At 42.6% G+C, this 13,068-nt stretch overlaps 1 protein-coding gene across 2 annotated transcripts; it reads right to left on the bottom strand.

Annotated features, from left to right (window-relative positions):
• Positions 1 to 212: 212 nt before the first annotated feature.
• LOC118779695 (histone acetyltransferase KAT7-like) lies at positions 213 to 10,380 on the bottom strand. 2 transcript variants are annotated; one of them, XM_036531899.1, is made up of 14 exons: positions 10,178 to 10,380; positions 7,711 to 7,858; positions 6,140 to 6,376; positions 5,904 to 5,986; positions 5,717 to 5,806; positions 5,383 to 5,478; positions 4,936 to 5,046; positions 4,262 to 4,453; positions 3,913 to 4,002; positions 3,340 to 3,480; positions 2,959 to 3,052; positions 2,428 to 2,574; positions 1,840 to 1,946; positions 213 to 817 (listed from the first exon to the last, which is right to left on the bottom strand). In XM_036531899.1, exons 1-14 carry the CDS (start codon positions 10,190 to 10,192, stop codon positions 716 to 718), a joined length of 1,653 nt encoding a protein of 550 aa, XP_036387792.1. In that variant the 5' UTR covers positions 10,193 to 10,380; the 3' UTR covers positions 213 to 715. The 2 variants fall into 2 exon arrangements, with proteins under 2 accessions (XP_036387792.1, XP_036387799.1); XM_036531906.1 differs by having other exon boundaries at positions 6,140 to 6,373.
• Positions 10,381 to 13,068: the final 2,688 nt, after the last annotated feature.

Genomic DNA, 13,068 nt, shown 5'->3' with positions numbered 1-13,068 from the left:
ATCTGCTAAATGAATGTAATGTAATGTAACATAATGTAATGTAATAGGATTTCATCCAGTAAATGACATGTCACCCAAAAACAACATCAGACCAGAAGGAAAATGTAACAAGTGCCAAAAACATAATTTTCATATTAAATTAAAATGAAAATTAATGCATATTTAAAAAGAAATGTCTGTTTTTGTTGTCTCCTTTCACTTTAATGCTCATGATGTATTCAGCAATAAGGATGGACTCCACTGGTACCATAAAATAAATTTTGACAACATTTTTTGCAATAACAACATTTTCACACTGATTAGTAAACTTAAAATAAACATGGGCTGGAACACAGAACCCAGCAAATTTAACCTCTTCTAAATAATAATCAGTGGCCTTTCAATAAAGTTGACCATGTACTTTTCTACCTCTGTTGGAGGCATTTTCCCATTCAAATTTTAACATTCAAGTAGTGATAAAAACAGTTTTAAAACGGTTTATGTTTTAAAATTATTTCTGTAACCTAAAACAGCAGTAAAACTATGTGTAGAATGAAGGTGAGAATGGTGGGATTCATTAGACAAAACCTGAACTAAGCTAAAATTACACAACATATCCAAAATGAAAAATAAACACCATCTCCTCCCCCATACCTATGAAGGGAAGGGACCCTTCTCCCAATCAAGCAACTGGCTCTGCAGGAGCATAGGAACAGGGATAGGGTGCTGATGGATCCTATGTTCCTTTGGGTGGGGTCCATTTTAGAGAACTGGGGTCAATGGTCTTGTTGCTGCTGCCTCTTTTGGTCTCTTTGACCCTCCATTCGTTGATCAGGTCCTACAGAAAGACAGATCACATGGTCAGCTTTAGCCAATGCGCCGACAAAATGGACGAGGCTGTCGAATGCTCACAAGGTCACATGATGTTAATATTAACCTAATATTTATAGGTTTGTAGCAGAGTTCCTCAGCCCTGGTCCTAGAGGGTCCTACCCAGCAGTTAAACTAAAAGCACTTAATTCTCATCTGTGAACACTGCAAGTCATCAGCAGCAGACATTAGTGACACCTTCCATCCAAAAAGCACTGTTTTTGAGGTATCCACTATCTATTGATGTCATCCAGGAAAGGTGTGCTAGGCGTACTATATCTGCAAAGTGTGGAAGAAATTCCTGTAGACCCATTAATTATTTTAATCTGATATAGGCTAGCCTCCTGTTGTTTTAGGCATATGGGACTAATGTGGCTTCTGCTTACTCCCCTTAACAGTTAAATATTAATCAAGTTTGCTTCCTTGGATGACACCATGTGACCTATATTTCTAGCTTGTTTATGGGGGACTGTTATCTTATTCTTGTGATATTAGGTATCTAGTTTTTCTTTTTTTGTCAGGACGTTCCCAACGTATGTATCCTGTCATGATTACTCTGCTCCCAGTATTTAAATTTTTTTAACTCTAGGAAAAAATATATATATATTCAACCTTGTCTATGCTTGGGGTAGAGAGCTGCAGCGCTCTGTATTTCTCTCCCTGATATCATGCAATAAAGCCTGATCCCGACCGAAGTCTCCGGTTGTCTGAGAATTATTCAACAAAAAGTCTGCCTCAAAATGAAATTTCTGGTGTACAGATTAAATAGAAACCTCTTTCATACTGCATATACTTCACATTAAATACTAGCATTACTCCACCAGCTTGGTCTGAACAGTCTTAAATAAGTCCCTGTGGTGCCATTTTGCTCCCAACAATCTCTCTGCATTCATTCTTGTAATATCTGCACTATATCGCCACCAATGTGGTGTCACTGCAATGGGAAAATGCTGGAATTTACACAAACTGAGGGTATGGGAGGAGGCTTACCTGTCTCTTTAAGACCAGGTGCTTCCCCTTCCAGTACTTGAGCATCTGCAGGGACTGCAGCGTGCTGATAATGTCGACCGGGTTCACTGCGGTCTCTTGGCTGATCTCTGCACAGATGGATGAGACGAAGTGTTACACGCAGAACACAGAATACGCAGACTCAGTCAGCCAGCATGCTGAAACGAGGGGTGAATCGCCTTTTAGTTTTAAGTTCCATGTCTGCACTTAGGAAGAGGTCTAGTTTACTATTAAACAGCTACCTCCATAAAGCTAAGCTAACTCAGAGGTGTGCTGCTCACCGATGCACAGAGCTGCCGCAGGGGAACTCAAACCTCACCACCCTTTTGCTGGTCTTGAGGTCATGTATAGAGAGGATGGCACGAGAAGTCTGAATTTGGGGGGTGGGGCCCAATGCTGCTTGATGATGGTGTTAGTGAGAAAGCTTACCACAGACCTGACTGACACAACCCACAATTCTGTGCACTGCACGACCTGGACTTGGTGATAGGGACCACAGCCTCAAACGTTGCATCTGTCAGTTCACAGGGCTCAGCGTGCCATTGGGTGCGGTCCCACGATTGCTCTCACCTTTGATGGAGATCTCCTTGCCATGGAAATTGTGCAGGTAGCGCAGTAGAACCTCCTTCCAGTAGCTCCTGTAGCTGATGAGCCCCAAGTCTGAGAGTGGCCGCTCAGGGGAGCCCACCTTTTCCTCCACCTTGGTCAGCAAGTAACCTGAGATGGTGGCAGCGGAAGGGAGGGGTTTTGCTGAGAGACCCAGCTAACTGATTCCTTTCCTCCACATCAATAGCAGCACTGGTTTTATTTTATTAGTCATGTAATATGATCTTTTGCAATATCATTACTATGACAACTCTTAAAGGTTAAATGGATGACTGATGATGGCAAGGTCATTTGCAAGTTTCAAGATTTGGATTGTCTGTACTGGTGGCAACAGCGTGCATTGTGAAGCTGCTCTGCCAGCTGAATGAAGACCTGCCCTATTTCTTGAAATATTAATGCAAGCTAGATTTTATACTGTCTCTTTGCCAAAAGCACAGAGAGATGGGAGAAACACGAGATGGTGACAGATATGGCAGGGGCGAAAGCAGTACTCACTGAAATCAATCAGCATCTTGCCATAGCCTTGCCTCATGTACTGTGGCATCGTCAGGATGCAGGACACGTTGTAATTCAGGAAGGAATTCTTCTCCTGCCGGAACAATCAAGTGATACTGGCTTCAGCAATGGAGCTCTCGGACTTAAAGCGTGAGTAACTCCAGAGCATAATGACATTCATACAGTTCCAGTGAGCACTGTCACTAATTGCCAAAACCATAAAGCAGAGTCTTTGGTTTTGTGAGCTCTGTAAGTGAAGGCCCGGCCAGTTCAAGCCCCCTGCACATCTGTCTGATCTGACTGTTATAGTATCTATGCATTTAACAGCAACACAACTTCATTATTCAAGGAGGGGTTTTGATTGCTCTTAGTTCCTCTTACCTTGGAGAAATACCCGATGAGGTGACAGCCTGTGTTGTCAGCCTCAGTCATGACATAGAAGAGGAAAGGTTCCACGTCATAGTACAGTGTCTTGTGGTCCAGGAAGAGTTTGGCAAGCAGACACAGGTTCTGGCAGTAGATCTACAGTGGGAAACAGGAGACCAAGCTTTCTCTTTTGCTGCCATCAAGAGGCTGAAAGGTGTCAGTGAATGTTCTTTGACACTGATCCAATAGCAGACACAAGTACTGAGCACGCTGAACTCCAATGTTTGCGACTATAAAATCAGATCATATTCTTATCCACACATCTTACTGCAGCACAGTGGTGGGGATGCCTGGTTCACAAGGACTTGATGCCTGCAGACTTTATAACCATTTTCAACATTCGAAAAGTGATGCAATTTCATTAGCCACCCCTGTAATAACTGCAGTACAGCCAGGCCTAGAGGCCAGTCATGGAGTCCCTATAGACCTCTGTACCTGCCCACCTCTGATACAGATAACTGCATGAGTCAGGCAGGAGCCTGACATTGGAAGCAAAGTGGACCTGAGCAGAGCAACATGTGTGCTTACCTTGTTTTTCTTGCCATCCACCTCAAAGACTGAGATAACCCCTTTCCTGTAGATCTCATCTCCTGGCGGGTGCTTCCACGTGCACTTCGCCTGCGAGGCAGAGGGCTGTTAGCATCGCAAAAGACACCCACAGCCATACATATCACATGTTGCGTGAAGGGGGTCACTGGTTACGGAAGTGGAAAAGGAGGCTGCTGCCTCAAACCCCACATGCAACAGTATCAATAAACCGCTGGGCAGGCTGGCTAAGATGAAGTGTGCCCTGGAACAACGGACCATTTGTATGAGTCCAACACTCTCGAGTGATACGTTGCCCAATTCCACAATGGACAGCAGGGGGCGCTCTCACCATGTGCCGCCGCAGGATGGTCTGGCTCTTCATGTACTTGAGGCAGAACTCGCACATGTAGAGCCGGCCCAGGCGGGCATACTCTTCCGGGTAGGGCGAATGGTACCAGGTATCCAGCTCGAAGCAGCCGAACAGGATCGTCTTGATCATATTGCTGCCCTCCGTGATCTGGCCCTGAAGCCGCAGCTTTTCCTGCGCGCAATAGTGGAGAGGTGCCAGGGTGGGGATGGGGGAGGGGGGGGGGGGGGGGGGGGGGCAATGCATCAGTTCACTGACATGGGTAGGGAGTCAGGGTGAGACCCGCTTCCCTGTGGAGTGACCTCATGGTGGCCTTTCACCAGCGAGTAGCCGCAGAGCTGCGGGAGACTTGTGTGGTGTAATGCGTGCTGGCACTCTGACATGAACAGAGAAGGTTCAGGTCTTTTGTGATGCCCTGCAAAAGCCCTGGTGATTCTATGCAAACCAAGAGCGGCTGTGCGGTGCTGCATGAGAATGGAGTGCGAAGCCACCGGTGGGAGAGGTGGGGACTGCCACCGCTGGAACACCACATGAGAGAGCAGAGGGCTCTTGGATTGGGAGTCGGGGTGGAACATGACTCACCCACGGGGGGTGTTTCTACAAACTAGACAGGAGAGAAAAGGGAAGGGGAGGGAGTGGTGCGTTGTCTCTCTTACAAGATAATCTGAGGCACGTGCCTGGGCTTTTTGAAAGAGCTCCAGGTCACACTCGCTTGTGATGTTTTCCAGGAGGGGCTCTCTGGTGTTGCCATGCATCTGCTGATGCTCCTGTGGAAGAGAGAGAGATAGGGGAGGAGATGGGAGAGGGGAAAAGGAGGTGGGGGGAAAAGAGAGGGAGAGGAGAAGAGAGGGGGAAACAGAGAGAGGAAGGGAGTGGGAGATAGAAAGAGATGTAAGGAGGAGAGAGGGAGAAAAAGAGATAGAGGGAGATGGGGTGTCATGTCAGACCAGTGTGCAGTTGCAACTTGCCATCTGTTACTGCGAAGATGAGCTGTAAATGATTGTGGCCTAACACCGTGATCACAGTCTCAGGATCTAATAATCCAAAGAGATGGCTAGCATAGGCCTCGAGCCTTCTCTTTAGGTCAGTGGAGCTCGCATTACCATGCATTTCTCCTCCTCCTTCACCAGCCCGGAGCTCCTCCTCTTCCTCATTTCTGTCACCTTCTCCTTGTCTCTCACCTGCCTCTCTGTTGACACCTGTAGGGCCACAGAGAGCACATTGTGCTGAATTAACATTCGAGAAATGGCTGCACGGTCATTCCCTCAAACAAGTGTAAGCTGCACTGCCCAGATGCTTTTTATTTTTCATAAACACGGTTCAAAATGACATGCAAATTCATATTTAACCAGGGAATCTAGCTACAGACACTGAACCCTGACCAAATGCAGGCCGGTTCTTTGTGGGTCAGCTGTGACCTGGGAGATGACAGGATACCTGGTGGCACATGGCATGCCTGTTGTTCTCTTCCTGGCGGTGAGACAGGGACTTCTCCCCTACCTGCTTGTCATGGTGGGTAGCCCTCACCTGTCATAAAAGAGGGACAGAAAATCATGGACTTCTCCTTAGTGTGTCAAATGAAACTTTAAAGTCCCTGAAATGAACCCAAATCTCATGTATCCACCTTGCACTCATCCGCAGACAGGTTATGGTAGAGAGGACAACCAGATATGGAGAAATGCCTTTCATGTTTCCCTGTCAGATGACCTGTAGAGAAAGCAGACCTCAGATAAATGAAAAGCTTATTGACTATTATAGTGCATTCTCAAATGAATTACCATTAAACCAAGCATTATTAAAAACACTGTATCATAAAGAGGGAAGATATGTCCTGTGGCATGTGATGTCACAGGCCATTACCCAGGGAGTTGCAGCCAGGTGTGGGGCACTTCATGCTGAAGTTGTAGCTCTCGTGGAAGCGGTGGCGCTTTGGCCGCTGGGAGAGGTCGCTCCCCGAGTCCTGGAGCAATGGATCCTTGGCCAGGCTTTCATCGTTTGGGCTGAAGATGTCAGCATCCGAATCCGAGCAAGGGGCGTTCTCTGTGGGAGTGCGTGGCGGAGACTCACCCTGGTCCACGGTTTGCTTCGATTCTGCTGCTGAGGGGGGGCAGGGGGAGTGACAAGAAGCCAGCATTAGGCAGAGTGCAAAAAGACAGGTCTTGTCACACTACCACCAGCCTCCATGGAGAATGGACCTGTGGCAAAGATTCCCAGCAACAGTGTGTATAGCATTTAGCAAGGGAATTTAGCATGTAGCAAGGGCATTTTTCATGAAGTAGCTTCAATAATGCAACAAACAATCATGAAAGCCAAACTGAGAAGACTGTGAGCAACACTGCATTTCTGAACTGGCTGAGGGTGGCAATTACCTGAACGTAGAAGACAAACTGCTGCAACACATCACCACCAGACAACCCGTCAACACAAAGGGTGAGGCTGAATATTTTAATATTTTATTAAACAGTAATAATCTGAATAAGCTAAATAATAATAATAATCATTCTAAATGTGAATAAATGAAGATCTCTTTGCAGCAAGCCAGCACATTAAGAATAAAGGATGGAGTGGAGTGTTTGGGTGGGGGTGTTGGGGGAAGAACCTCAGAAGCCATAGATTATGGTATGTGATTATGGAATTATTCAAATAGGACATCATGTTACACACAAAGCCTTTCAGGTAACAAATACTTTCATAGAGGGCAAAGAATGGGATAAAAACCATCTAACAAGATAAAAAAAGCAGCTTTCACTTGTATACAGATGTCTCCATTCATGAGTTAATAGTATTTATGAGTGGTATACCTTAGCTCAGTCCTTCACTCTCAACCTCACAAACCTTTAAGTACCTGCTTCAGGTATCACACAGCTGTTTCCAGAAGACCTTATGTTTAAGGTGTTCTGTACTTGGGCCTCAGTGAACTGGGTTGCAGATGATGACACATGAAAGCACATCAAAACTGTGATATGCTTTAGTTGTGGTTCTGGGTGTTTCAGCAGTGATCCAATAAAGCTACTCTACCCAGCATTATTGACACTTCTTATGCATCCTACGCACACATTTACAGACAGTAAATAATAATAAATATACTAATAATAATAATAATAATAATAAACACAGAAGATAACTGGCAATAGTCAGTGAATAGAGAAATTAGCTCAATAAAAACCACAAAGATTTTAATTACAAAAGCTAAAACAAGGACACTGATCTTCTCCAAGACACAGTATGACACATGTGGTCTTTACAAAGCATGTAGGGAATCATAGTACTTTTCAAACTTGAGAGATCAAGGGAGCACTGCCATTTTTATGACTGTGAGGCTCACTATGGCCTATACACCTTCATCACCTTGGAATATTTCAACACAATGCTACAGACCTCTGAAAGGTGAAATTTCTACGTCTCATGAAAAAAACACCATGAAACGTCACCTTGTGAACTCTGGCTGAGACGCACCGAAGAGCGGGTGAGGCGTGCATTCTTGTAGGTGTTTTCGTCGCTCTCGGAGCTGTCCGTGTGCTCAAGGTCAGCAGAGGAATCCGAGTCTTCCATTCCATCGGACCTGCTTCCTGCAGTTCTCTATGATGGAAATTGCACAGGAGATAAATGAACATGGCCAAACCAGAAAGAAGGGCCTCTCACTCTGGTACTTGCACAATAGTCAATTTTTTTTTTATTTTACTGAGCTTTCAGTTTCACAGGACCTTTGTCAGTGTTTTTGCAAATTTTGTGTGAGAGAATTTTTCCTAAGTCTACTTTCAGGCACCTCAATTCAGTTGCCGTCTCCAGGCATATCTGCCAACAGCACAACAGCACACCTCTTCTCTGCTACCAGTCTCATACTTGCCATGCACATCTGACATCAGAGCTTGTTAACTAGACAACACCTAAGCTATTTTCTCTGCCCAATCCCGATACCAAATATTATCTCAAAAGCAATCCCAAATTATGGATACTAACATTTGAGTCAAGCTCATCTAAACTTTCTGACTGGATTATACCAATTTACTTGCTCATTTTCCATTTTGAAACCATCAGTATCCACTTTTTCTGCACAGGCAGCCAATGGCTCAGCCCTACTTCCTGACTGCTGTAGTAGTATCTTAGGATCAAAAAGTGGGCCACGTCCCAGTCTGCAGTTTTGTGCTCATTTTCCAAAAGTATGCCCCTCAAAATGGCACCTAATGGCAAAATGGCAACATTTTCATTTGACTCAATTTCATCTTACAAGCCTGCAGTTTTCCAATGATGGTCTATAGATGGAACCACTCTTTGGGCCCAAGGCTCCACACAAGTTGCTACAGTCAGGTAACATCATTTCAAGTTATGTCAAATAGCCTTCTTACATCTATGCGTACACTCCTGCCTGTAATTCAGAACTAGGAAATCTTTATTTTACGTTTGAATTCATAAAGTTAGAAATCAGCAGGGATTTGAAGCTGGAGTGTGCAGCTCCAAGCATCTGTGAATAGGACTTTTTGTGGGTCCTAGTGTTAGACAAAGGATCTTATCTATTCATATGTTACCTTATGTGTAGTACGCCTAAAAAGTATCATTAATCTTGATGATGGAAACTGGAAGCATCAGTTGACAGGTTTAGGCTGGTAAATTTTGACAAATTTAGACTGTACGTGATTTAGAAAGCCACCAGGCCAGCTAAATTAGCAAGTCTGATCTTGACCGTGAACAGTGGTAAGCATTGATTGACATCAACCAACCTGCTACAGAATAAATACTCATCTATTAGCTGTGCTGCCTACAATCATGTTCATGGTTAATGGATCTAACCATATTGTAGTTCAAGATGTTTTCACAGTCGTTAGGACTAATGACAAATATTAAATTACGATGAAACTTGGATGAAGTTTCTATTCTCTCTAGCACCGACCTAATTTCTGTGGAGGAAGACTCGGTTATGAATACCACAAAGTTAATTGACGGCTTGCAGCCAACCACGGTGTGCATTATTCTATTCCATGAGTCTGCCCCAGTCCACGCACCTCTTTTTAGAAGATTCTCCATGAAATAACTCAAAAAGTCATTTGCAACTTATACGCATGCATTTATATATGCGGGTTCCGCGCGAAATATTCGTGTAAATATTAAATCCTCGTCGCATTTAAATGCACTTATGATTTACAGTTATACATTACTCATCACATGATTAAACAGTATATCCCCTTTCGCTACAGAAACGTGCGTTGGCAGCTCCGGCCCATAACAAAAACACGTTCTGAAAAGATTAACCAATTGTAACGACGGAAAACATCTTAACCAATCGAAAGGGGGGAAGGGTGGGCCATGCGCGTCACTCGCTATCAATTGCACCAATTAATGTGTCTCTCTTTCACACACTGGCTAACAGAGGTGGGCACCCCGGCTTCAGAAAGTAAAAGTCCTACCATGTAGTTGTTCTAGCCATGCACTAAACAAGGTGACTTCAACTAATTAGTTCCTCTACCTGGCTGAAGAGTTCTGCTAATGAAATTCAGCTGGTGTAGTCCATGGGTGGAACAAATACGTGGCAGGTCTTTTACTTTCTATAGCCGGGGTGTCCACCCCTGCTGGCTAATAATGCAATGGACAGATAATACTGCTAAGGCCTCATATGAAGCCGACGGCTGTCCAGCATTCATTGCCCTGCGAACTCACTCTAAACACCGCAGCCATACAACAGCCTTATCCGTTGGTGCCCATGCTAGTTTCAGCGGTTCTATTCATAGCTTCCATTGAACAAACACAGATTATTTAGATAAATACTTATTGCATGCAGCGTTGTGTGGACCTTTAAAACTATTTTCAGTTTTCTGTGTGATGTTTAAGTTAATTTCGGCATCAAAGTGTTAAGTGTTGTCTAGTTATCTGGCTCAATAAAGAGACAATGCAAGAAATTCTTACCTTTCTACGCGGCATGTTTCTGTGAGCTGTTAGACCGGTTACGGAGAATTGAATGTCTCAAGACCAACTGTTCAACAGACTGAGTGGTGTGCCGTGGCGATATCAGAATTTCTTACGTAGGTTGCTAATTCACTAACTTTCTTTTCTATCGGCCACATGCACAAGTACAACACATAATGACTCGCGTCACATATGCTGTATCTCTTTTTGTCCCTTACCAGAACTTCCGGTGAATAGAAAGTGGGAGGAAGGATATAACTTTCAGAGGGACGTTTTGTCGAACGATGGTAGTATTTCCTTGTATTTCTGGCATTCATGATATTGAGAAGGGAAGCCGAATGAGATTCGTGTTATTTGTGATTTACTTTAATGCAACAATTTTAAAATTATCAGATGACAGATCGGGCTATGTTAGCTAGGTAGCTAGCGTTAGCTACCTACAGAATTTCATTGTTGAATGGGGATCACTGAATCACTGGTCGCTTTGTGCCCTTGCCAGCTGATTTAAGATAAACTTGCCTATCGATGCTCATCATATCCATTTAACCATTTAATAAAAAAAAAAAATCTGATCCACTATTAACGCATGGGTGCTTTGATGGCACGAAAGGCAATGGTACAGTTTACTTACAAAATTCTTGAAACACAGGGGAAGGTGATGCTGACGAGTATGCCAGTTGTCCAAGTTTTAGCATGTAGTGTGTAGCCGTATAAAATTGTATCCTAATTCAGTGTTCAAATGAATGGAAGTAAATGTAATAAGTCATACTCAGGATCATTTCTGGTGATTTTGGCCAAACCTTTGGTGCTGTGACATCGCACTTTTAAATACTGATTATAAAATGTTGGCACTCGTATTTGCTAGTAGACATATTTTGGACACTGTTATAGATGAATCACAATCTGGGTTCATGAGGAAACGACATATTGCAAACAATTAGATTGTTGGATTATTGTTGGTATTGGATTATTAGATCATAATGATTTTGTTAATGACAGTAGTTTCATTTATTTCTTGATTTTTATAAAGCTTTTGATTCGCTTGAACATGGTTTCATTTTAAAAGCTCTTGTAAAGTTTGGTTTTGGAGAATATATATATATATATTTTTTTTTTTGCAAAAGGTATAACCTTATAGGCTATAAAAATGGCAGTCGCTCTAAAATTTGGTACGTCCCCTAGATTCAGTGTGTCACGTGGCATTAAACAAGGTTGCCCAATTTCTCCCTATTTATTTTTAATTTATTAATTGAATTTATTGTACTTTCTTTACAAAGTAAAAGGAGTGGATCGGTTATCCTTGGGAGGATGGATAGCATAGAAAGTTTAACAAGGTCTTGGTAACTTCCCACCACCGTAAATTTTATGTAAAGATACTAAGATATGTAAACAATATCAAAAATATTCTTTTCATCAAAACAATTAAGACTGCTCCCAACACTGAAATGTGTTTGCCGAAATGACACATTAGTGTTGCAAAACTAACATTCTCTAAACGTTTCACATGTGCAGATAAGTAACACAGTATCATTTGTGTTCTCTTTGAAAAGCTCTTTGCACCAGTCATTTCACTATGGCACAATGCTGTAAAAACCGTCAGCTTCAAAATGGCATGGTCAACCCTGAATGCAGGCTCTCTTTTTCATATGACATGATCAGTGCTTACTACTTTTTCTGTGGTCTAATGGTGTCTTTGTTTGTGTAACGTTTCATGTAATTTTGTTGGATGCATTTTATGTAGAAGATAAGGGAAGAATTGCATAGGCATGCATGCTTGGCCTTCACTCTCATTTATTGAGCAAGAGCTTATTTGTTCCATATGACCACATAGTTGTACATATCTGGCATTATTGATGCCACAGTTGGTCAACTAATGCTGCATTTCATCCTTTCCCCAGCCCCTCACATTGAAAGGTCACGTCTTACATGGTCAGCAATACTGGCATGCATGTCATTAGGGACTTCTGTTTTCCCTTTGAGCAACCGTTCCACTGTGCATTCAAACCCCTCTTCCTCTCTGGCTTCTTGGTTGGGTCTCTTGTGTTACCTGGGCTTGCAGTGCCCCATGTCCTCTTCATCGCTCTTCCATTTTTAACCAACTCCAACTCACTGGTGACCTCTTTTACATATGATTACGCAGGACGTTACCCTTGTGGGAGAAATTGTTATCTACTGTGTACAAATGATCAATTGTTTGACATGAGTTACCAAATTGATTTTGTGTCATGTGTTGAATGTTGTGTTTATTGCTTTGTAAAAGAGTACTAAACATTCACAATTTGTGTGAAATAAATACCTTACTGCTTTGTAGAAAAGATTACTGTTTTGCTCAGGTTATGGTTTGGTCATGTGGGTAATTTACATTTCATTTATGTCTCAGCAATCAAGAAAAACTGTGTTTGGACATGGCATTAGAAAACTAACCTACTCACGCACGCAACTAACGCAACGTACCTTGGTTAACACTAACTGTAATGAAGATATGCTGTGAACTACACAGATTTTCTACAGCCTTGTCAAAATAAACAATCAGGACATATTTAATGTGCAATTCATTTATCGTTCTATCATTCTTAACGTGAATTTTCCCATGATCGACCTCACAAAAATTGTCCATTTTGTCTTTCATTACATTATATTAGTAATGTGACTGGTGTCAAAACTCTGCCTATTAGTAGTGATTTTTCTAGTTTATAAATTGTGTTTTTTACAACAAGAGTTTAGATTGCAAAATGTTTGTTTATCTACCAATATAACTGAATTCAGATTAATTATTCAGTTATAACACAATTTTCCAGGATGTATGTTAAAATTTCTTTCAGCAAAAAGGTTTAGATATAATAACACTGTATACAGACTATTTTTAATTGGCATATTGTTGTACAGAAACT

This window comes from Megalops cyprinoides, chromosome 1, assembly GCF_013368585.1.
Source record: "Megalops cyprinoides isolate fMegCyp1 chromosome 1, fMegCyp1.pri, whole genome shotgun sequence".
NCBI lineage: Eukaryota > Metazoa > Chordata > Actinopteri > Elopiformes > Megalopidae > Megalops > Megalops cyprinoides.
This window is presented reverse-complemented; position numbering and strand designations above follow the sequence as displayed.

Coding starts and splice junctions, on each gene's coding strand:
- LOC118779695 (XM_036531899.1), bottom strand. Junction 6,377..7,710: donor TCTCAGCCAGAGTTCACAAG/GTGACGTTTCAT, acceptor GCCCCCCCTCAG/CAGCAGAATCGAAGCAAACC. Junction 818..1,839: donor ACCTGGTCTTAAAGAGACAG/GTAAGCCTCCTC, acceptor GTCTTTCTGTAG/GACCTGATCAACGAATGGAG.